Below are 24388 nucleotides of genomic sequence, written 5' to 3' on the forward strand. Positions count from 1 at the left end.
TGACAATAGAGTGGAACCAAGATCTAAAGCAGGGAGGTCCTTACAAAATGTACTTATGGAAACCGAGCGTCGTTCAAGGGAACAGCGAAGGGTTTCACTCCGCATGAAAGGTTTCAAATGAGCGATGCCGCCTGTCATATATTTGTTGAATTGATTTTCTTCGACCTGATCGCCTGAGTTCTCTCAAATGCAAAATCTCGATGGGAAGATCGCATATTTTATCCTTTTTTCATTGGAAAGTGCTCGCTGCTATACATTTCGCCACGTCGCGGGAAAATGAAATGGTTAAAGTGCGTGTGCTAGAAAGGGTCAAATTTAATATACTGGGATTGAACCTAATGTCACTGTTTCGCCTGCCGAAACCTTACTTATGGCTTCTAGCAAGCCAGCTATTATAAAGTGAATATTACCCATCTTAAAGAATACGGGAAAAGTCATTAAATAGAGCATATTGAATAGATAAACTACTGCTAAGACTGTAGATTAGTCTATCTAGGAATTTTTAAGCTCTACTTATTCGTACTTAGAATATAAATATTCTATTCTTAAGTCTAAGTTTAAGCAACCCTTTAAGGGCCGCCCGCAGGTTACTTCAAGGTCTAAAACCATCTTCCTAGAGCTGAGATATCCTTACTATAAAGTACTCAAAATCTACATCTCATGATTCATTAGCTTCATATGTAATGAAGAAGTTGGCAGTTATAGGTTTTCCAGGCAACAATGGAAATTTCACATAAAAATTATTAATGATTGTACAATCTGGATATTGTCAAGAGTAAAACATGATGCTAATAGAAAGACTCTTATATTCAAAATCTCGAGATGGAGCAGTAATAAGATGACTATGCTGCTTTCAAAGCACTAAGGAGCCAAGTGAAATTCACGTCACAGTGAAAGAATGGTTCCCGCTGCCAACGAAAACAGGTGAGTATAATCCATCAAAAGGCTTGATCACTGTACCGTTCTCCTTTGCAGGCAAGAACACATATTCTTTAGAACCAATGGGCACAGTGATGTTGTAATTGAACACGTCCGATATATACTCCAGGCAGCACTCGCTCGTTCGCGAGGGGTCAGGTGACTCGCGGAGGCTGCAGTCAGGTTGCCTACCAATGTAGGATAGTAGTTGATCGACTCCCATGCAACACTAGAATTGACCTGCTGCATGCCGGAGAGTTGGCTTAGCTGAACGTCACCGTATCCAAACATAAGGTGATTCGTGCTGGAACCAGATGTACTTGTCCCATCCCAGGCTTTCCATGGCGATGTAGCACCGCTGACCACCTCATAGCCATATGAAGGCTCAGTAGTTTGATTCATCAAACTATACAACAGCTCATCATACCCATTACTATGAAGAACACGAAAGAAGGCTGGCAATGCGATTTCTCCAACGGTCCAATGATTCGTATTGTTCTTGATCGATTCAACGAAATTATCAGGGACTTGAGCGAATATCTCCTCCGTAGGCGGCGCATCCATGTCAAGGGCAAGAGCCAATAATCCTTGAGATCCGCAGCCATAGACAGCGTCAGAAGCATTGAATGTTGCAGTATGCAAGGCTGTGGTGATTCGGTTAGCTAAATCCTCAAAGAATCTAGCATCGTCCGAATGAGAAAGGTAATGCGCATCCTGCGCCATTCTTTACGCCGCTTGCTGGAATCCGTAGGTGGCAGGGATCAAGCTGCCTGTGCAATCATCAAGTTTTTCCCAGTCACCTAGTCCATAATGTAGAGTGTAGTTCGTTGTCAAAAAGTCTAAGTAGGACATATAGCTTTTCATCGCAGAATATTGCCTAGACAGTATCCTGGCATCGCCATATTCTTTGTAGTGCTGTAATAGCAGTAGGCTAATTGCTCCTCTCCAGTTCGGGTCGTCTCTAAATGTATATGGAAATAGCTGGAACTCAGGAGCAATTTCAGGGATGAATCCAGGATGAGGAGAGGCATCGCCAAATAAAGAAGCATTCTGCTGTGAATCAACAATATCCTGGACTGGCACCTGAAGCATTGCATCCACATCATAGCTCCACATTATCGGCGATATCATGAGGCGATCCTGTTCGAGCCAGCCAAGTTTTCCCCGATGAGGACAGTCCGTTAGTGTACTATATAGATTTGACTGGATGGACCGATTGATGATACCATGTATGCTGTTGAATAATTCGCTGATTGAATACATCTCGCCAACTCTTCCCACCGACTGACGGATCACATGTCCTATGATGGAAGAGGTCGATGGTAATTGAGTGAGACACCCCGAAAAATATCGCATTCCATGCTGCATGAATTTTGGAGAATATGAATGTGTTCTTCCGGCGGATGTGAATGCGTCAAAAATGGGTGACCCGGTGGTGGATTGATCCGCCCACCCGACGTCGTCCAGTATCTCAGCTGGCCACATCACCACTCTGGTATCGGCTGGCTCACTGATTTGTAGTTCGAACCATCCAGCAAAGTTGACACCGAAGCCAAAGGTCCACCCTTTTTCACTGACTTGGTGGATTACAGATATGCAGGGAATAATCTCCACAATCTCCAAATCTGCATATGGTTGAGGAAGCAAATTTCCAGGAGGTGGAGAGGCTCTGGCAACTAACTGCCACGAACTGCTATTGTAGATTGCAGTTGGCAATCCCGGTATCTTCAATCGGGCATCGTACTTCTCTCCGCCATGGCAAGATGATTCAAATAGGGGGCCATGAATGTTAGACAGCGAGCTAGAGTCAGACCAGATTTTGGTAGATTTGCCATTTTTACAGGTGTCTTCCAATTGCGATAAAAGCATAAGTGACTTAGCCGAAGTGGTGAACTTCATGTATCTACCACGAAGAGCGGTTTGAGCATCGTAGTAGCCCCTATTCAGCTCAACTCCTAGCAGATTATAACCCCTTGAAACAGTACTGGTAATATTGAAGATAGAATGGTACTTCGTTTTCTTGAGGTTCGGGTAACCCGGAGCCAATACACCTTGCTTTACTGATTGGCCATTGAGAGTTGCCTAATGAAGGTCCAGACCAGCCAAGTAGAGACGTTCGTTAGAGACGTCACAGGACACTTCAAATTTTCTGGCGAAAATTGGTAAGGAAGTCGTTCCTAATTCAAAGACAGGATTTCTGATCCAGTATCCTATCCAGTCTTGTGGACTTGGAAGACCAGTTTCGTATGAGTTAAATCATAATTTAACTTGAATGTTAAAATTTGGCGGGCTCACTCCATGCCGTTAAACTGCCATTCTTGTCCCAAGCACGAACTTGCCAAGACGCCTGTGCTCGTGATTCAAGAGCTTTGTCGCCGTACAAAGCTTCCGGGTTTTCGAAATAACATTGCTGCTATCCCATCAAATCTTCTGGTCGTTGCCAAAAGCGTTATTCACTCGAACTTGATAAGCGACTTGTGTAGCTCTATTGACAGACGAGATCAACTGCCAACTAAATCGTGGATAGGATTCACCAATTACGATTGGATCAAGCAAAGCCTCGGTCCGCTGCGATCTAGGAGGGACTGAGAGGGTTGCAGCTGGACAAGGCCATAGCAAAGTCATTGCACAGATTAATATAAATTCGAGCTCGCTGTTTGATTCAAAGTAAGTCTTTTGCAATGCATGGAAAGTTTTCTGGGTGATTAACGTACTTTATAGCTGAAGACGAAATTAAAATCAGTCAAATACCGGTTGATTTTTCAACGCCTCCTGCTGAGGTGAAGACGGGACCAAGCGGTGCTATGGCTAGATTTCCGAGAGGTGCAAAAAATATGTATTCAAGTTTTCCCATCAGTGTTGATCCAGAGCAATGATCCACGGGGGGGTTCAAGATACCTTCTCCGCATTTCGGGTCAATTACCGCCGAACATTCACCGCCATTTATGATTGGCAATGATCTACGAGACCTCGAGCCTTTCCGACCTCTATGAAGTGATCATTGGGTCCTTTTCATGCTTCACTTAAGCTGCCCTGTAAGCAGGTACGGCCTGCGTCTATTTCGCCCTTGTATGTGTCTGTCATTGACATGCTTTCTCACGCCTCTCTTATTGTACTTCTACAGGACGCTTGCAGATAGTAAATCGGCAAATTTAGGAAGCTCCCTCAATACAATGTACATTTTAGTCGAAGATTATCTTGAATGATAATTTATTAATATCATGCCGCTTACGAAATTCGGGATTTCTGGACTCGCCATCGCACAAGCAATGCCCGTGAACAATGATACCAGCCTTATGTATTATACCGCTTAGCTAGTATCATAGAGAGAAACTATATTCCGCCAAAAGCAAAAGATTATATAGTGTTCGACTTCAAAAGTCATGCGTACGCTATTAACCCCCTGCTTTATTTATTTTGGTTAGACAATTAATCAAGAACAGTAAAGATCTATATAGATGAATACTACTTCTAATTAATTGAATCGACTCTCCTTGTTATCTCTACTCTCTAGGGCTATAATTTTTGTAATATCACTTAGAATACGCTTAATCTACTTTAAATACGCTTTTGTAGAATAGAAGTGTTACGCAACGCTAACTGGTCACAGTGAGTATCATTCGTTATGGGACTGCTTACCAAGGTGATGCTCGATCCTGGAGTCTCAATCTCGCAACCGTACCGTCGCTAGTTAACGTTAGGCCTTATACGGACTCAGGTCTATAGGATAGACTTAATAGGATGCGCCAGGTAGGTTCGCTCAGTTAAGCTATACTTAGGATCTGTAACAGGTTTTCCAGAGACTAAGGATACCTCTCCTGATTGGGGTTTATCTTATACGAAACTAATAGGTGGATGAACTAGTAGGTTCCGAGTAGCAACGTGAGATTATAAAGTAACAATGAATGATTGATCGTGAAGACTAAATACATATATGGTAATGACTGTCCTTATATATCTAATCCTTCATATTCCGTGGTAGCCCGTTGGGTATACCAAATGGTTCCTTCTGAGGTTCCCTCCTGTATACCTTCCCGTATACCAGATGTGTCACGTGGTGGTGCTGAGTAGACCATATTCCCTTGTCGTAGAATTGAGCATCGTGAGTCGGCGGCCGTTCCTGGCCTGTTTATCACCGTCATATCTTAATAACGAGTATATGTTGTGACGGCAAGTAGGAGACCATAAATAGTGCGGGCGGTGAGCCTGTTCTGAGTCGTCTTCCGGCTCCTTTCCTCGTGAGTATCGTGGCTGCTCACGTGACCCTGCCGTGTTGTCGCTAACGTGAAGTCCGGTTACGCGGGCGACCCGGTTAAGCGAGCGACCCCACCAAACTTCGAAAAATCATTAATTTTGAACTACCACTAAAACCATCAAGTAACTCAAAATCTTGCTACTAAACACGTGAAGGGCATCCAGGATATGTATGACCTTTTATCCCACAGCCAGAACATATCACATACCGCCGAACCGAAGGCATAGAAGGTAAAGTAGGCTCAATAACCGCTCTTGTAGATATCTCTGGCAAATATATATCTTTACTATTATCTTTATCCTCATAAACCACATTATCTTTACTATTCTCTAGATCCCTAAAGATACCTTTTTGGGCAGTAAACTTATGTATGGTCTCTCGTTTTTTTGTCTGTTTCTTATTGGTAGCCTCTAAATGGGTACAGCGATTCTGGAGAAAAATATGGTGGTGGACCACTTTGATAGTTATATCATAGGTCTTCTGAAGCTCTCTTTTTGTTGGTGAAGAGAGGATTGAAGAAGAAGATTCTAGACCTTTTTTGATCCGAGATTGTGATTTTATGAATTTTGAGAGAGTCCAGAGAGTATTTAGATCACTATCACTGCCGGAAGAGAGTGGTCGCTGTGAGACAATATCGAGAGGAGGAAGGGAATCTAGGCGCACATTTAGCTTTTCCAAGACTTTATTAGCATCAAATGGTGCTAATCCAGTAGCTGAAAAGCTATTTTGTATAGTAGAAGTCTTAAAAGCACCAATTCTCGCATCAGCGATAAGTTCAAGAAAATCTTCCTTATCAATAGAGTTCACTCCATTCCGCATCAAGGTTGAAACCGCTCCTCCATAAAGCCTCTTCAAAACCGAAAAACAGCCCACATCCAAAGGTTGTAAAAGGTGGGAAGCATGAGGAGGCATACAGATTGCGATAATTTGGTTTTCTTCACAAAGTTGGTCAAATTCGGGGGTCAAATGACTCCCATGACCATCGAGGACCAGTAGGCAATATTTCCCCACTCTTGGCCCAATATTTGGGACAAAAAGATGTTTCAACCACCATAAACCAATTGTATTAGTAGTCCAGCCATTTTCACTCATAGTGAGACGTGCTCCTTCTTGATTTGAAAGAAGATAAGGGCGTAGATGCTCTGGAAACTTTTTTCCCTTGAAAATGAAGAGTGGAGGCATAATACTTCCAGAAGCTCGAATACACTCGATTATGGTTACCCACTCGCGATTTCCGGCTTGTAAAAGAGCTCTTTTCCCGTGGTATTCTGCAGAAGTGATAATCTTTTGTGTTGCGCCGATACCCATAGCAAAACCACTCTCATCAAAGTTAAAGATATCGTCCGAGACAATACCCCACTTTTCAATTGTTTTTTGCACCAAATCAAACCATGGTTTAATGATTCTAGGGTCTTCTGAAAGGGCTCTCTGATAGTCGTATTTGCGAGAGAATCGAGTAGAGAGATTTGGGCGTCGTTTGATAAATTCAGCAGGCCAATGATTACCCACAGTAGAGGGCGTAGTTTTTCGGGCATAAAGTAGCAGATTAGCCATATCTCGCAACATAGGCAAAGTAAGAGCTGCCCCTCTAGAATCCATATCCAGTAGCCATTTTTCAATCGATCCTTCCTCAATTTCGGTGAAAATAAAGCGATTGTGTCGCTTTTCAGTAGCAGATTCACGCCCATTAATCCGTGCCTTCAAAGTTGAGACAGGGATATCAAAGGATCGTGCAGCAGCCGCAGCAGAGGGATATTTACCATCTTTTATAGCTTTTATAGCTAATAAAAGACGACCCTCCTGCTCTATTAGCTTTTTTTTCTTATCGGAGCGCTCAGGGGGCATTCTTGTTATGGTTAAAGAAGATGAAGTAATATTGAAGTGGATTTTTAGTGGGGTCGCTCGCTCAACCAGGTCGCCCGCGCAACCGGACTTCACGTTATGGAGAATCATAAAATTAGGTAATCTGCTTTATCATGCTAGCCTTAGTCAGGATTCGCACATAAGAAACATGGTTCGAGGGCGGGTAATAATTCAGACAATTACACGATCGAGTACGGACCCTATTGGTCGATAAAATACGTCCGTTTACGTGAGCCGACACATGTCACTTGTTCCTGGGGTCTTGGTTGGCCCTCATCTTCTTTTGTGAGGGGTGCTCAAAGTGGGTCCGTAACAAGAAGCTCTTTCTAAGCCTTATTCTGCATAATAAGGCTTTATATCCTTATTTAGATATACTCTTCCTCGTCGTCTATCTCTTTTTCTAAGGCTAAGTGGGCTTAATAGTAATTATTGGCAGCTGGTCTGCCGCCGAGGGGAAGGAAGGGCTACATGGTAGCGTGGAAACAAAAGAAAGGGACGAAAAAAATATATATTCTGAGAGGGATGGAGGAGAAAGAGAGGGAGAGAGAGAGAGATATTTAGCTAAGACATGCACGCGCTGGCAAACGGAGGGGGTCATCTGACCCTATACTTTGAAAGTATCTTATACTATAGAAGACACTAAACCTTTATATCCCTGTAGTAATGTATGTAAGTATCTATCTAAGATAAGGAAGCTGAGGATTTTATACTAGGTAATTAGATATCACTAAACTTAAGGACAATAATATAGTCTTATAGTCTAAACCAAACCTAATAGTCTTATAAATGATATAGAATTAGAAACGGGCTACTTTATCGATCTTTACAGGTCTATAGGAAACCTCCGTTATATAAGGTTACATAATACGCCTATTTCACTCCTAGCATCAGGATCCTGAACGAATACTGACTGGATGATCTATGAAAGGGGGTAAATAGACAGCATAAGTTGGCTGCAAATATACTTGTATTGGTTGGACCTTACGCCGGGAGGTATAAGGAGATACGTTCAAATACGAACCAAAGGGAATGTACTGACAGCTTTGATATATAAGAAAGATGAAGCGGCCAAGTGTCTATGGTCAGAGACTTTCCAAGGGATATTTCGCCGGGAAGATGTAATTCAAAGAGCTAAGATAGGCCGGCAATATTTAAAATAAAATAGAAGTTTGAGAGAATTGTTTCCTTCAGTATAACTAGGTTTCATCCTCCAAGTCTTTTATTTCGAAAGATTTCATAGAATTTAGAGGACGTGAGAGCACCAGCCAAAGTTCGTTATCCGAATCATCATCTTCCATATTCAAGTAGCCAATACCCGCACTATCGTTATGGATTCCGCTGCCGAACTCTTAAAATTACCTGATTTTAATAGAACGCTCCCTGACATATTCCTCTAGATATCTGAGGTAGAGCGGGTTCCTGCTCTATTTGGCAGCCTCGAAGAAGGACTCGCGTGGGGGGGGGGGATTCAACGACCTGAAAAGCGATTTGTAGTCACAAAGCGTGGCGGTGATCGCAACTTAGTGTCTCATGGACGGACACTTGCTAGCCAGCTCTCGTAAAATATTCTCATAGGGCCTGACCGGCCACCAGATAAGCCAACGGAGGCAGCCAGAGTCATCGTCAAGGTCAGAGATATCATTGTTCATGATTTTGCGAGCATATATCGCAGTGCGAATCTCGCGACACTCGCGCTCATTGCCTTTGCTGAAAAAATTACCTAGGAGAATAATTCATTCAGGGTAGATTTCCAACTGATAGGCCCACCATCGGGCAAAACTTGTATGGTGATAAATTCCACGAAGAATACAATTATATTCAGTTTCTGTTCTGAGCCTCCGTGGGTACATCAGTCGTATCGATATTATCCTCCCATACAGCCATTTGCGTTAGAAGGCATTAATCAAAACTAGAGAATCAGGCGGAAGTGGCATCCATAAATGCTCAGAGTCTCCTAGGCCGATTTTTGCTCCTAGGCCGAGTATCGCATCGCGATCTACTTTGCTAGTTCTTTCTTTCAGCCCGATAAATCTATCTTCTTCAATATCAATATCATCTACAGTTGTATCTAGAAAGTTCTAAGGAGGAAGAACACGCCGGTCCAAAGCCCGTCAGGGCTTCATATCACCATTTAGAAATGCGGGTGCCTATAGGCTTTCAAAATTCACAGAACGAGTAAAATCATCCATAACACCCCATCTTTAAGGGGCCAACATAATAATTCTGTAGATTTCGGCGTCTTCAGCAGCGTTGCAGGCTTCTTCAGCAATAGATACGTCTGGCAGAAGATCCAAATCTTTGTAAAGATTCGTAAACGAAGCAGCAGCACATACGCGGCCGACTTAATAGCGCATTGATGAATATCGACGGGCAAGCTCGCGGTAGGTTTCTTCCGATGCAGGTTCTGGATACCAAATGCAGTATAGCTTGGTAGCAGGATTTTGCATATCAGGGATGGTGTTACTCATTATCAGGCGAGCATTACGGGCGCGAGCAAACTGGTGAGCCTGGCTATCTTCGCCAGAGCATAGCTCAATGATTACCGGGCGTGTGGCAAATTAGAGTGAACCTTGGATCCCGCGAATGACTGCTCTACGATGCCAGATTGACTTTATATCGGACGGGACTTTTTCCCCCTTTATTACCGCGATACATTGATTAAGGTCGTATTCAGCGGGTTATTTCTTGTCCGTGTGAAGTTTTGGGTCCGTGGAGGAATACCAGAGCTTCTCCATGTATCCTGGGTAGATGCCATAAAGATAAACACTGCAGGGGCTTATGGCTGATAAATATGGGAAGTGGGTTGAAAGAAAGAGGGGGAGAAGCAGATTCTTAATAAGGCGGAACGTGCTGTGTCCAGCAGGGATATACATGCAAGGCCGACAGTAAAATCAGTACATGACGCGCTTTATAGACTGACATGCCTCAAATTTCTGGTGTTTTTCTCCGTGTTATTTGTCTCGTAAATCAGATTCATTTCCGGCCCCCAGTGACGCATGTGCCGCATGCGCCGCATACGCTATACCGTAAACTTACATACTGGTGCCTGAGTGGGTTGGCTGTACAGTATGTGATTTGCCGACCTTTACTCCGTATAGTGTTCAGCTTCGTACTACATTGTGGCGTTACTACATAGGGGGCTTCTTTTAGCGAGTCACGCTAATCCTTATCGGATCCTTTAGTCCTCAGAAGCTGTATGGGCTGATGAGTGGTAATTTGATTTCATTAGCTTTATGTTGTTTGATCCACCGAGACCCTCGGAATATCACGGCATATCGTTCCAAATCCGTCGGTCCTCGTCGGAATTGCTCTTTTCCAAGTTTAATCTAATAATTCCAAGCCTACTGGTCACATAGTGATAGGCACCCCTCAGCACTTTTGAATTTTTCTCAAGTTCACGTTCATTCCCAGTTATCGCCTAGGGTAATATTCGCCTTCATTCTTTCACGAGAATACTGACCTTAGGGCTTTCATTCCTTTTCTTTCCTTTATTTTTCGCTCCTTTTCTTCTATTACCTATGCCTCCGCCAATAATTCAGCAAGCTTGAATATCTTACCTACACCGGGTTGCCCAGAATTCTGCTCAGTTGTCGGCTAAAACCCGAGCAATTAGACCTTGATTGTTCGCCAGAGTGATTTGAGCATCTATAACCAGCCAATCCGATTTAACTTCCGATTTTGTTATACGCTCCTATATTGTCCTCGAGTCTTTCAACGAGCAATCCCCAAGCTCGAATATCAAAGAAGTAAAATGGACCAATATCAACGTCACCTATTCGGGTGCTGTGACATAGTCGTTAGTAGTATCGGATTCTTATAGAGCATCTTAATAAACGTCAGATGTGACCGTTCAAGTGGGCCCTACTGGTGCTAATCAAGGCTCCCAATAACGACACTGCTGCTTTTGAAAATCTAGCATCCTACAGGACCAATGCTGCCTCGTGTAGCCCCACTATTGATCTATCAAAGGTCGAAGAAATCGTTACTGCGCAGTATGCCGGAGCGAATGGCTATTCAAGCAGCGTAGGCCCATACCTGGACAGCTTTACCAACATCATTAAGAACGGATCTCAGACAATCCAATCATGCGAGTCGAACTTAAAGTAAGACACGATTATTAGGATCTATACCGTAGATTCATTAAATGAGCTTGATATTATCGACACGCCTTTAAGACGTGGTCTAAAGGCAATTTTCTTAGTGCAGACGGTCAATACTCGATAAATTCAAAAATCAGCACTTTAGTATCCTCTCGCGTTAGCAAGCGGGCAGACGTCTTTTCATCTATCGAGAATCTCACCGTCCCCCTGGTAAATATAGTACTATACAAGTCAAAGTGGGAGATGGCTATGCCTCATTGGCAAGCCGCTGTGGTAAATCGGGGACTAAGTTTACCAAGTACAGCCCCGGTGCTAATCTTTACTCGAATTTAAAGGCTCAAGAGCATGTTTGCTGCTCAGCGGGCACTCTTCCTAATTACAGCCCTAAGCCTCAAGCGGATGGCACCTGTTTCACTTACACTGTCTAGCCCAATGACAACTCTGCTGGTATTGCATCTGGGTTTTCTATTACCCAGGATGATATCTATACCTTCAACATGAACAATTGGGCATGGGCTGGCTATGGTGCGAACGATCTAAAGCCAGATCAAATCATATGCCTGAGCAAAGGTAACACTTTTAAGACAGCTGCGGTCCATAATGCGGTATGTGGTCGGAAGAAGCCTGGTACCAAGGCTCCATCTGGGCAATATAATAGCTGGAGCCTCACTAAGCTTAATACCTGCTCTTTAAATGCATGCTACTCAGGGTGGGGCTTTTGCTGTACTACAGATAAGTTCTATACCAAATCACCCGCCGAGACAAATGCTCCAGTAACCTTTTTGGCTGATTAAAACGACATATCTCCAGGTGTGGCACAGAGACCATCAACAATGAGCATACTCCAGACAAGTTCCTTTCTGTTGCTTATTACGTGGATTTTCACGGTCTAGTATAGTTTAATCACTTCTATAGGAAAGAATTTTCGGAATGATAAGATCTTATATAATATGAGATATACCCCTATATTTATGTAAGGGGGTAAGAAGAATATTAATACCATATATTAGAATAAGGACGTTTATCTTCATCTAGATTCAAAGTAGATAGACTAAAGGATATATTAACCTCATATTGAATTTGAAGAGTATGACTTGGAAGATATAAAAAACAGACTTCACATTAAATGGCTTTAATATTCTTGCGAATTATTTGGCTCATATTACTCTCGTGCTATTGTCATGATAATGTCAGATCGACAGAGTTCGGAGAGTAAAAATACTGTGGCGTTAGTGTATCTATCAAGCAACTGAAACTGACGCCTGTTGCGAGGGACCGGAGGATCTTCATAGATGGAATTTCCAAGCTGTTGAGGGGTGAAATATGTCAAGATGCCATATAGTAATTTCTTGTACTACTGCGTTCGTTCACGACCGAGAAATTGTTGTCTCAAAATCTTCCGGCTCACGTCCCAATAGCTCTCCGAGCAGGGGTGAAACAAAAGCCCCCTCCCCACGACGGAATGCTTCAAATGTAGTCGCCCATACCTTCGAATGATCAACTCCATGGTAGGTCATATTCGATGTCATCTGGGGTTGTTTGGCGAACTCGTCCACAGAAACCTGGTGGATATGCACAGGGTGCTTGGCAATCTTTCCCAAGATGGCGACAGTCTCGCCCAGCGTCAGGGTCTTAGATCCCGATAGCAAAACCTTCTGATTTCTGTACTGGAACCCTGCTTGATCCTGTACAAATCTCTTCATAAGCTCCGCCGTACCCTCTCCAAGCTCCTCGCGCTTGACCCACGCAATTCCCGGGCCCGATCCATCGTGTGGAATTTTGATTTCATCCACAGGGTGCTTGGGATCAAAAAAAGCCGTATAGAGTGGGTAAGACTCGGAATAGAGACCCTCCCGAATTACAGTGTATGTAAAGCCCGCGTGCTGGCGGGTACATTCGTCGAGGTACCTCTCAGTATCCAGATGCGCCTGCATCACATGGGCCACGGACTCATTGTTACCTGGATTGCCACCGTATCCCAAAGAGCCGTAGAAGATATATTTCACTCCGCTCCGGATCGCCATATCAATCGCAAGACGTTGACGCTAGATAGGTCAATATATGATGTTAGCCTGCTCCTTAGCACTTTCTTTACCCGATGCAGATCTCACCTCAGATCGGTGTTCATGCTCTACCGACGCATATGATATCAGAAAAAGCGTATCCAATCCATCAAATGCGCGCTCAAGGCTCTTGTCATCATCGTAGTCTGCACGACGTAAGAATGCTTCTCTGACAGGAAGAGATATGAGCTTTTCTGGGCTTCGAGCGATGAAGACTAAGCTTGACGGCGGCAAGCGCGACAAGAGGTGCTTTGCAGTACCTCCGCCAATTCCTCCCGATGCAGGAAACACTCCGACGGTGTTGTTCGGCATTTCAATAGAATATATTGGGTTAGCGTTTGATTACAGATAAGGCAGATAATTCATGGTTCTGCTGCAGCAGTCGTCTACTTTAACTGCCGATCGGCCCAATGCCAAGCCGGTTCGGAGTCTTTAATGAATTTGTCATCGTTTTGGAATCAACCCAGGGAATGGATCCGAATGGATCTACATGGATCTGAACGGATCTGAAGAGACTTCATAATGATACAGTGGCGCTGAAGTCTCCGGCCCTACACACCGCTTATTTCTTGCGCTATTTCTGCCACATTAAGTCGCAAGAACTTAATATTGGTTGTGAATTTACAGTATAGACACTAGAAAGAAGGAATATTCTACTTAAATTAAATAGAGAGACTAAAGAGAGCATGACGGACGGAGACGTTGTGTACATATCGATGTCGAAAGATGTGAGCATAGCCAAACCGGCACCATCTGTATGGTCCAACAATAAATTATACTATGATGCGCATCTAAGCGCGTTTTCACCAGACTTCTAAGTAAGTGGGAACACTCCCAATTTTGGAGCTTGGTTGGTAATGGGGATCATTAGTCATTAGAGACCGAGATATTTAGTTTCTGATGTGTTGGAGCACCTGTATTTATGGTATTGTCCTGTCACCCTGATACGCACTACTCATGCATTAGGGTTAGACCTGTATCTATAGTATTGGGTCGTGACCCACAGAACTCCACAACAATACAACTGAGATACACATGCAACAACAGGTTATGAGCCCTCAATTTTGCTCATCATGGATAGTGAATCAGGACATCCAAAGCTCATTCGAACAAACTATCATTCTTGGAGACTGGACGCCGAAGTCCAACTCACCGGCCTGGGAGCACTAGGCATCGTCGAAGGCACCGAGCCTGTGCCCGAAGTCCCCTCCACATCACGAGCAGCCGAACTCACAAATTATAGCCAGAACGCTAAAGACTACCGACAAGCTCGAGAAAAGGCGATACAATGGATCTGGAATCATATCCACAGCGACTTTCACAGCATCGTTGCAGCTGTCCGTCGAGACCCGCGAGCCATGTGGCTCGAATTGGAACGTCGACTAGGAGGACGAAACAACTACAATATCTGGGCTGTACGGCAACAACTTGGGAGTGAATCCTTCAAAGAAAACGATACCATTCAAACTTGGTCCGCTCGTCTCGATACCTACAATCAACGCCTGATCGGAACCGGATCTGAGCTCTCCGAACTAGAGAGAATCGCCAAATTGCTCAGTACACTTCCCAAACGCTTCGAAATCACAGTCTCTCACATTCAACGAATCCCCAACCTCGACTACCAGACTGCTTTACAGCAACTACTCGACTTTGAAAATCAACTACCGGTCGGCGCCGCAAATGGATCTGGAATGGCACTGATCACTGAAAACCGACCCCGAAGACCATTCCAATTACGACGAGGAAGAGGCAGTCGATATAGACCATCTGAACCATACCGTCGAGAACATAGAGTCGAAAATCCTCGGCCGACAGTATACTGCTACCACTGTGGACGAAGAGGTCACACTAAGTCAAAGTGCTGGGAACTTCAACGTCGTGAAGAGGAAGACAAGCAAAACCAAGCACGACTATCTCGAATACCTCGCGGCACAAATTACACGGCAGAGGATGCTGCGACCTCATCTACAAATCCAACTCAACAACCATCCCGATCCGATGCGAACTATATGGAAGACGGGTTTGCTCACATGGCAAGCCATGATGCATCATCCACAAACGAATGGATACTCGATTCTGGAGCAAGCCATACAATGACTCATACAAGATCAAACCTCACCCACTTCAAAAGATTTCACCAACCTCGCCAAGTCATCATTGGGGATGGATCGCATGTAAAAGCACTCGGAAGCGGCACTCTTCACATACGGACAAACTTGGCTTCTATTGATCTGAAGGAAGTCTGGTGGGTGCCTCACCTTAGCACAAATCTGATATCCGTGCGTTCCTTGGACGATATGGGACTAGAAGTCATATTTGCTGGTGGCCAATGCAGGATCCAACGCGACGGTAGATCGCTCGCTACTGCAAGTCAAATCCGATCGAATCTCTACCAACTTAATCTGCCCGCGTCCGCATTTAATGCCAAATTCAACAATTATCATCCGATCACAATCTGGCACCAGCGGCTTGGACATCTCAATTTGAAGGACGTGTCAAAGATTACCCGAATTCAACTACCAAAACAACTCTCTCGATGTGCCTCGTGCATGGCTGGAAAACAGCATGCTGTGTTTAACCGAAACCCTCAAGAGAGAGCTACAAAACCATTTGAGTTCATTCACTCCGACCTCAGCGGTTTGCTGCCTACTTCTCTAGGCGGTTATCGATACTTTCTCGTTTTCGTGGATGACTTCACGCGATACACCCACACCTACTTTCTGAAGGGTAAAAGCATGACGGAAACCATTGAAGCCTTTCGTGCCTACCACACATGGATCAAGACTCAGTTCGGCGCGGTCGTTCGCAGAATTCGCACCGATAATGGCACTGGAGAATTTGCCAACCAGTATTGGCACGATTATATGATCAATGAAGGCAATCAACATGAATTCAGCCCTCCCAATACTCCACATATGAACGGTGTGAGCGAAAAAACAATCCGGACTCTCAAAGAGATGGCGAGGACTATGCTTGCAGGAGCGAACCTGCCAGATCGCGAAGAATTCTGGGGCGAAGCCGTGGCGACTGCCACGTACATACGCAATTTATCCCCCTCCCATGCATTTAATGGTAAGGTACCGCTGATTGGCCTTTACCCAAACTTGACTCCTAGGTATAATCACCTTAAACCGTTTGGCTGTTTAGCCTATGTTCTCGTCCCACCCGCACAGCGTTCAACATGGCAGTCACGCACAAGAAGATGCCTGTTCATGGGCTATATCCATAACACAACAAAGGTCTGGAAGGTATATGACATTGAAGCAAAGCGAACATTCAATACTGGTCAAGTGATATTTGATGAAGAACAGTTTCCAGGAATCCCCATTGAATCCCAAAACCTGCAATGCCATCCATCCTGGCAAGTTGAAGGCCCACATGCTATGGCCAATATTGTACAATCCAGTTTCCGAGACCTCCATCTTGAGGTTATCAAGCAAGAACCGGAACTGTTAAATTTCAAGATCTGTGGGATTGAGCCACCACAAGACTATCATTTATGTGACCCCATCATACCTCCACGCGCAACTGCTCTTACCGCTCAACGGAGTAGGGAGGATCTATCTAAGGGCGGCGCAGAGCCGAGCGCAGTGAAGAAGCCAGCTGGCAGGCTCCGAGTGGACGTGGCAGGCGATTCACTGGATTATCACACTGCAATGCAGGTGGATCCCGTCAATTGGTCTCGTGCCATACGCGATGAGTTTTCCGCGCACCAAAAGAATCAGACATATGAAATTATCCCCTTGCCCTTGGATAAGACTGCGATTGGCTGCAAATGGGTGTTCAAGACAAAGTACAATGCGCAAGGGGACATGCATTTTAAAGCTCGCCTGGTTGCAAAAGGCTATGAGCAAGAATATGGAGTACATTATCAAGAGACGTACGCACCTGTTGCAAGGTTAACGTCCATGAGGCTCCTGTTAGCCCTCGCTGCCTGGTTTCAGTGGGAGGTAGAGCAGTTAGACGTGGTCACTGCTTTTCTCAACCCTCATTTGTCAGAAGAAATCTATATGGAGCCACCAGAAGGCATGGAACTTGAAGCTGGAAAAGTTCTGCGTCTGAATCGGACGCTCTACGGTTTGAAACAATCCCCTTATGAATGGTACTCTGATATGCACAAGAAGCTAATGACTCTTGGATTCCGTCGGTCAACCGAGGATCCCAACATTTATGTCTCAACACTCGTCCAGTGCATTTTACTTCTTTACGTTGATGACATCCTTCTTGCTGGTCCACAAGGTCCTGTCTCGCAGATCAAACAGGATCTCATGAAACTGTATCACATGAAAGACCTTGGGAAAGTGTCCCTCATTCTGGGCATGCAGATCGAACGAGATTCACATCGAATTCGCATTCATCAGAAGCGTCATATTGACAAGCTATTGGAGCGTTTCAACATGTCAAGCAGCCACGGGATCACGACACCCCTCTCCATCAAGAACGATCTACATGAAGCTCGAGACAATGACAAGATTCTCGACTACGACGACAGAAAGCAGTACCAAGCGATAGTGGGAGGTCTGATGTACCTTATGATGGCGACTCGTCCGGACCTTGCTTTCACCCTATCACGTCTATCCAAGTTCAATGCGAAGCCAACGGCAAAACACATGGAAGCTGCTAAGCATGCTCTACGGTACATCAAATACACAAGTGACATAGGCCTAGTCTCTGAACACGTAATCAGGGTCGAACAGCATGTACCAATGGTATGGGTCACGTCTGTGTACTTGTCTGGTATTCTCTAGTCTCCACTAGACCTGCCAATATGGGACATGGACCTATGGGTCCACGTAGGACTCCCACGCTAAGCCATGGGAAATCCCACTTACGTAAGTCCTATGGGATTCTGCTTCTGGGATTTGGACAAGAAGCATGGTCCCATGGGATCCCATGGGACTCGATCTAGCCAGATTAGGAATAATCACATGACTGCATAACTTTGTTGAAATTTTCCGCTGTATTGACTATGTATAGAGGATTTAAGATACAGAGGAAAATTACTACTAATAACCCTCTCCCCCCTCTTCTACCTTTGAATTGGATTAATTAAGTTGAACCCCTATTTTAGGGGTTTAACTTTTAGTGAAGTTAATCACGTGATAAGTAGGCTAACATATATCTCTTTAATAATTTCCTGGAAATCTCTTATATTGATATCGAGTTTTAGAAGAAATAAGATAAAAATGACTAGTTCTAATCGAAAATATATTAAAAATCACTATTTTAGCTAATTTTAGGGAAAAAAAGTAGAGATTCATAAGGCTAGGAAAATATAAGTAGTCCCTGGGTGTAGATATATATCTTTATGATATCCCTGACTGTAACTAGTAAAACAAATATAAAACAGCCAAAATTACCTTCGTAATTTACATTAATTTATCCATTTCCTCTTTAGGCAATTATGCAGGAAATACGGGATATGGGATCTAGCTGGGATTCCCATGGGATCCCATGGGAATCCCATAGGAGTCCCATTGCGCTTAGTAAATCCCATGGGATCTTGGCAAATGGGACTTGGACAAGAATATTTTTTTTCCGGTCCCATATTGGCAGGTCTAGTCTCCACCACAGCAATTTAACATGTGGTACGCTGACTAATAAAGTTGATTACATGATCCATTGTTCCGACATCCAATCTATGTCACGTGATACCAAGGCAAGACTGGCACGGAGTTTATTATAAGTAAGTTAAGTCCCCGTACGAGGAGCTTCTCCACCGCCGGAATAATGTGATCCCGCGACCCGCAACTTTGATGACAAGTAACTTTATTACGCGGATTGGGTAGAACTTCATGCCAGTTTTTATAATCCGCTCTTAAAGAAAAATAACCTTTAGATTCTAGGCTGATTAGAATATGGCTGCGAACGACTTTTTCCCTAGAGAAATGATACTAAAAGTGATTGATAGTAGCAATCATCGTAGGTGCTTGATACCCCGCACCTGTTAGTGGATTCAGCCTCGCCGGAGGGCTGAGGTGATCATCCATCAACAAAGGACGCAAAGTCCACCCTCGTCTGATGTAAGTTAACACTCCAACGAAGACAAATCACGATGGCTAGCCAGAAAAAGTCGCATGTCTTCCGGGTGACAGGTCTGTTGAGGGAAATGACTGATGGGGATCTCACAACCACGTTGCAAGAGGCAATCAACGACAACTCCACTGATGACGAAAAGTCGCATATCAAGGTTGACGTTTCTATTGTCCCTTCATGCTATGAAAGTGAGACACAGAGGGTGGCGCTGGTGCGTTTTCGCGGCGGGGTGCCTCAGTTCCTTCATGAGCTGAGAGTTGATCCACTCGGAGACTGGCAGGTCGAGATGGGAGACGATGACCTCAACTTTGACTGCCACTTCTTTGGGTTCACCCAGCTCTACTCGCCAGACGAGAAGGAGCCAGTGGCTGCAGAGTAAGGACTGTGCCTTCATCTACATCTAGAAGATCGACACTAACTGATGACGCATGATAGTATCATTGCCATTGCCGGACTGGACGGACATGCGTACGGATCGTGGCAGGGCAGAGGCAACCTCGGTCGAATGTGGCTCCGTGACTTTCTGTCGAAGGATCTTCCGCAGTGCCGTACGATGATCTATGGGTACAACTCCAAGCTGTCGATCCACGGCGTCGATACGATCCTCGACTACGGGCGAGAGCTGATGGAGGAGATCAAGAAGATCCGGAACACGACGGAGGTAGGAGACGCGATCTGACTTGTCTATTGGTAGCAAGTTTGGGCTGAAATTTTCGATTAGCTCCAGCAGAGACCTCTGATTTTCATCGCGCACAGCTTTGGAGGCATCATCTTGGCTCACGTGGGACCACCATCCGATTTGAAGTATCAACATGATACACTGACATCGCTTATAGTGTCTGGTAAGGGCCATCCAAACGATGGAGGGAGACCACCCGGCGATCACGTCGCTGCATCGAGCCACGTACGGCATGATCCTCTTCGCCATCCCCCATAAAGGATTAGTGATGGACGATATCCAACAGATGCTAGCCGGCGATGAACGCCATCCGCGAGGGCATTTGCTGCAGCAGATCTCTAGTAAATCGGACCTTCTGGTCCACCAGCTGGCAGGTTTCAAAAATCTCATCCGGGACCGTAAGGTGGTCAGCTTCTACGAGACGGAGCAAACGAGGCGGCTAGTATTGGTACGCGTTGGTCTTGGTCTGAAACAAGCTATGGCATGTATTGACGATCGCCACAGGACGCGGAAAGCGGGCGATGGAAACGCACCGGAGATTATATGACGACGGTGGGCGCAGACTCGGCCCTGCTCCAGCTCCCCGACCATGTAGAGGACAAGGTGCCGCTGCATGCCGATCACTCGATGGTGGTTAAATTCGACACGCGCAACGCGGCCGGGTATCGCACGGCGCTCGAGAAACTGCGGCAGTTCTCAACGGACGCGCCCTCGGTGGTGGCGGCTCGGTTTGGTAAGTGACTCGCTCCAGCGTCTTTTTGTAGTGTCCTCTTGCGAGCTCTTGCTCCGGTCTTGATGCAACTAACAGGAACCGGTTCCAGCGCAGACGCGTCCGAAGCCCCAGCCGTGCTCCACGGTCCCTTTTAAGAAGGACCCGATGTTTGTGGGCCGCGAGGCTGTCATCAGCGCCATCAAGGAAAGTCACACGGCGATCGGTCAGCGTCATGAGCGGGTGGCATTGGTAGGCTTAGGCGGCGTTGGGTTAGCTATCCCGAAACCCCAGATTTGAATCATATCTGATATTGAGAAATGGCCATCTAGAAAAACCCAGACAGCCATCGAGTATGCCCACCGCGTGCGAGAATCTACACCGGACACGTGGGTATTTTGGATTCACGCCAGCAATGCGGCGCGCTTGGAACAGGGCTACCAGGAGATTGCCGCAGTTGCGGAGATTCCAGGACGGGACGATCCGAAGATCAACATCCTGCAGCTCGTGTATCGATGGCTGTGTGATCCAGGCAATGGGCGCTGGCTCATGGTGTTAGATAATGCGGATGATGATAAAAAATTTTTCAGTAGTGATGTATCTCATGAACGAGGGCCACTGGTGAGCTTCCTGCCCCAGGCCGCGCATGGATCAATGCTGATCACATCGCGAAATGGACGTGCGGCGCGAAATCTGGTGGGGAATAACAGTCATGTGATCACCGTTCAGCCAATGAATGAAGCAGAGTCCCTCGCCCTGTTACGGGTCAGGATTCCGGCACCCCAATTTGGAGATTCTGGAGAGCCCGACGAGGACGAGAAGGCCCTGGTCGAGGCACTGGAGTACATTCCCTTGGCAATCACTCAGGCGGGGTCCTATATTGCCAACCGGTTCCCCCTTACCACCGTCTCTGCATACCTTCGACTTTTCCATGAAGGTGAGTCGAAGCAGACGCGGCTTCTTCAGAATGAGGATTCCACGGATCTCCGGCGCGATCCTAGCATTCGGTATGCGGTGATCACAACGTGGCAGCTATCATTTGAGCAGATCCGTCATGAACGGCCCGCGGCGACCGATCTTTTAGCGTTGATGAGCATGTTCGATCGGCAGGGAATCCCCGAAGACCTGGTGCGCGACTCTGATGTAGACGAACTGGACTTTCACGATGCATTGGCACCGCTGCTCAGCTATTCTCTGATCCGAGTAGAAATAAACGAACGGTTGTTTGAGATGCACCGCCTGGTACAATTATCAGTCCGGGCGTGGCTAGAGACGCACCGACAGCTCCACAGCTGGCAGGCCAAATCACGAAGGATTATGGCACGGGCTTTTCCAAATGGCAACTATGAAAGCTGGACACAATGTCGATCGCTTCTTGTGCATGCGCAAAGCGTGCTGAAATGTATGTATGGCGTTGACGATGACGATCAATTGAACGCGGCCACCCTGTCATATAATTGTGGGTGGTTTCTACATCTTCAAGGAGGTTATGAAGAGGCAGAACTGATGCATCGACGGGCGTTGGAAGCACGCGAGAAAGTATATGGACACGAGCATCCCAAGACGTTGCACAGTGTCAATGACATTGGGTTAGCGCTTGACAGCCAAGGGAAATTTGAAGAGGCGGAAGCGATGCATCGACGGGCGTTGGAAACACGAGAGAGGGTGCTTGGACGCGAGCATCCTGACACGCTCACCAGTGTCAACAACCTTGGCTTAGTGCTTGACAGCCAAGGGAAATATGAAGAGGCGGAAGCGATGCACCGACGGGCGTTGGAAACACGAGAGAAGGTGCTTGGACGCGAGCATCCCTCCACGCTCAGCAGTGTCAGTAACCTTGGCAATGTGCTTGACAGCCAAGGGAAATATGAAGAGGCGGAAGCGATGCATCGACGAGACTTGAAAGGGAGTGAGAAGGTGCTTGGACGCGAGCATCCCTCCACGCTCACCAGTGTCAGTAACCTTGGCAATGTGCTTGACAGGCAAGGGAAATATGAAGAGGCGGAAGCGATGCATCGACGAGATCTAGAAGGCAGTGAGAAGGTGCTTGGACGCGAGCATCCTGACACGCTCACCAGTGTCAACAACCTTGGCAGTGTGCTTGACAGGCAAGGGAAATATGAAGAGGCGGAAGCGATGCATCGACGAGCGTTGGAAACACGAGAGAAGGTGCTTGGACGCGAGCATCCTGACACGCTCACCAGTGTCAACAACCTTGGCAGTGTGCTTGACAGGCAAGGGAAATATGAAGAGGCGGAAGCGATGCATCAACGGGCGTTGGAAGCACAAGACAAAAATTTAGGCTTGATCACTCTGGAACAGTAACTAGTCTCGACCTTCTTTAGACGATCTAGATCAATACGGGAAAGGCGATGAGGCTCAATAATCTTCCTAGACCTATATTTAATCCACAGGTATATACATAGAGATAACATGTTGCCAATAGATTTACTTCCCACACTACTACGCCCGCATAATTTGAGAGGCGGTCCTCAAGTACTCCGACTAGAGTTGTGTTTCCTTAAAGTAGGCCATCTTCTACTCGCGGAGAGGGTTGTGGGGCGGCAATTCCGTTTTTTGGGGCACTAGTAATTTTCATACAGCAAGTTACATGGTTGTTTTCTTCCGGAGTATTCGCCTTTTCAGTACTTTTGTCTTATGTACCTTTTGGCTGCCAAGAGTTTCACCAAAATTGATAAATTTTCATGGAACATGATTTTGATGGTATAAAAACCCAATAGAGGTGGCTGGGTAGGCGAAATAATGAATATCTGTCTTTCGTATCCATCTCTGGCGTTTATGTGGATGATTTTAGCGTCATAGTAGCAAACAGCGGATTTTCTAGTAGTGCGTGTCGTCTTGTAATCCGCCACTCTAAACCTTTGTGATCGTGGTTTGAAAACAGCTATCGAATAATGATTCAGGTAACTATTGTTTCTGCTCGCCTCAGACAATATTCAATATGTGGATGGGGAGTGACTGAGCTCGAAAGTGCAGGTACCTAGTGGGCGTTTCATCACATAGGGCATTTCGTATCACCGGGATGGGGGACCCTCATCCCTATGACATGAAATGCCCTGCGTGATGAAACGCTTACTAGGTACCTGCACATTCGAACACCATCACTCCCCATACACATGTTGAATATTGCCTGAGGGCAGTAGAAACGGTTTTTTTTGGTGTATTATTCGATAGTTCTTTCCAAGGTAAGATTATACATTGTTGAAATGGCGGATTACGGGACAACACACACTACTAGGATATTCATTGTTGACTACTATGACACCAAGATCATCCACAAAAACGGTTGAGATGGATAAGAAATATAACACTGCATCATTTCACCTGTCTAGTTACATCTATTGGATTTTTAGATCATGATAACAATGTGACTTGGGAGAATACCGATTTTGGCGGAATTCTTGGCAGCGGAAAGGTACATAAAACAAAAGTACTAATAAGAGGAATACACGAGTAGGAAACAACCATGTAATTTTGTGTATGAAAAATACTAGCGCCGCTGAACGGAACAACCGCCCCACAACCCTGTCCGCAGTAGGGGATGGCCTACTCAAAGGAAATATAATTCTAGGAAGAGTACTTTGAGAGGTCATGAAGCTATGTAGATGTACAGTGCTGCAAGAATAGCCACGAAATATAAATACTGTGCCTGCATGTTAGATGCCGTTACACCAAATGCTATATATATGAATCTGAGGTTTTGTGACCTATTGACGTTTCCGTGTTGATCCGAGAAATTTAAAC

General features: G+C 45.5%; 9 protein-coding genes across 9 annotated transcripts; 2 read left to right on the forward strand and 7 right to left on the reverse strand.

The window, feature by feature from the left end:
- Positions 1-880: 880 nt before the first annotated feature.
- N7520_010285 (Alpha-L-rhamnosidase) lies at positions 881-1641 on the reverse strand (the record flags this gene model as incomplete). Its single annotated transcript, XM_057144218.1, has 2 exons — positions 881-990; positions 1044-1641. The coding sequence occupies 2 exons, from the start codon at positions 1639-1641 to the stop codon at positions 881-883; spliced, it is 708 nt and encodes a 235-aa protein (XP_056989972.1).
- A 3-nt stretch (positions 1642-1644) lies between these two features.
- N7520_010286 (uncharacterized protein) lies at positions 1645-2034 on the reverse strand (the record flags this gene model as incomplete). Its single annotated transcript, XM_057144219.1, has 1 exon — positions 1645-2034. One exon carries the CDS (start codon positions 2032-2034, stop codon positions 1645-1647), a length of 390 nt encoding a protein of 129 aa, XP_056989973.1.
- A 6198-nt stretch (positions 2035-8232) lies between these two features.
- Positions 8233-8423, reverse strand: N7520_010287 (uncharacterized protein; the record flags this gene model as incomplete). The annotated part of the gene is given in 2 exon segments (XM_057144220.1): positions 8233-8384; positions 8396-8423. The coding sequence occupies 2 exon segments, from the start codon at positions 8421-8423 to the stop codon at positions 8233-8235; spliced, it is 180 nt and encodes a 59-aa protein (XP_056989974.1).
- Positions 8424-8556: 133 nt separating this feature from the next.
- On the reverse strand, positions 8557-8773 carry N7520_010288 (uncharacterized protein; the record flags this gene model as incomplete). The annotated part of the gene is given in 2 exon segments (XM_057144221.1): positions 8557-8743; positions 8757-8773. 2 exon segments carry the CDS (start codon positions 8771-8773, stop codon positions 8557-8559), a joined length of 204 nt encoding a protein of 67 aa, XP_056989975.1.
- A 152-nt stretch (positions 8774-8925) lies between these two features.
- Positions 8926-9235, reverse strand: N7520_010289 (uncharacterized protein; the record flags this gene model as incomplete). The annotated part of the gene is made up of 2 exons (XM_057144222.1): positions 8926-9104; positions 9229-9235. The coding sequence occupies 2 exons, from the start codon at positions 9233-9235 to the stop codon at positions 8926-8928; spliced, it is 186 nt and encodes a 61-aa protein (XP_056989976.1).
- Positions 9236-9237: 2 nt separating this feature from the next.
- N7520_010290 (uncharacterized protein) lies at positions 9238-9791 on the reverse strand (the record flags this gene model as incomplete). The annotated part of the gene is made up of 4 exons (XM_057144223.1): positions 9238-9377; positions 9405-9567; positions 9606-9645; positions 9682-9791. 4 exons carry the CDS (start codon positions 9789-9791, stop codon positions 9238-9240), a joined length of 453 nt encoding a protein of 150 aa, XP_056989977.1.
- A 2712-nt stretch (positions 9792-12503) lies between these two features.
- On the reverse strand, positions 12504-13511 carry N7520_010291 (uncharacterized protein; the record flags this gene model as incomplete). Its single annotated transcript, XM_057144224.1, has 2 exons — positions 12504-13181; positions 13248-13511. The coding sequence occupies 2 exons, from the start codon at positions 13509-13511 to the stop codon at positions 12504-12506; spliced, it is 942 nt and encodes a 313-aa protein (XP_056989978.1).
- A 374-nt stretch (positions 13512-13885) lies between these two features.
- Positions 13886-16428, forward strand: N7520_010292 (uncharacterized protein; the record flags this gene model as incomplete). Its single annotated transcript, XM_057144225.1, has 4 exons — positions 13886-13954; positions 14010-14017; positions 14329-16271; positions 16373-16428. The coding sequence occupies 4 exons, from the start codon at positions 13886-13888 to the stop codon at positions 16426-16428; spliced, it is 2076 nt and encodes a 691-aa protein (XP_056989979.1).
- A 2826-nt stretch (positions 16429-19254) lies between these two features.
- N7520_010293 (uncharacterized protein) lies at positions 19255-22948 on the forward strand (the record flags this gene model as incomplete). The annotated part of the gene is made up of 7 exons (XM_057144226.1): positions 19255-19610; positions 19671-19896; positions 19957-20016; positions 20072-20362; positions 20419-20647; positions 20736-20895; positions 20956-22948. 7 exons carry the CDS (start codon positions 19255-19257, stop codon positions 22946-22948), a joined length of 3315 nt encoding a protein of 1104 aa, XP_056989980.1.
- Between the last annotated feature and the right edge of the window lie 1440 nt (positions 22949-24388).

Source organism: Penicillium odoratum, assembly GCF_028828045.1.
Source record: "Penicillium odoratum strain IBT 22623 chromosome Unknown utg000008l_segment0_segment0, whole genome shotgun sequence".
NCBI classification, from domain to species: domain Eukaryota; kingdom Fungi; phylum Ascomycota; class Eurotiomycetes; order Eurotiales; family Aspergillaceae; genus Penicillium; species Penicillium odoratum.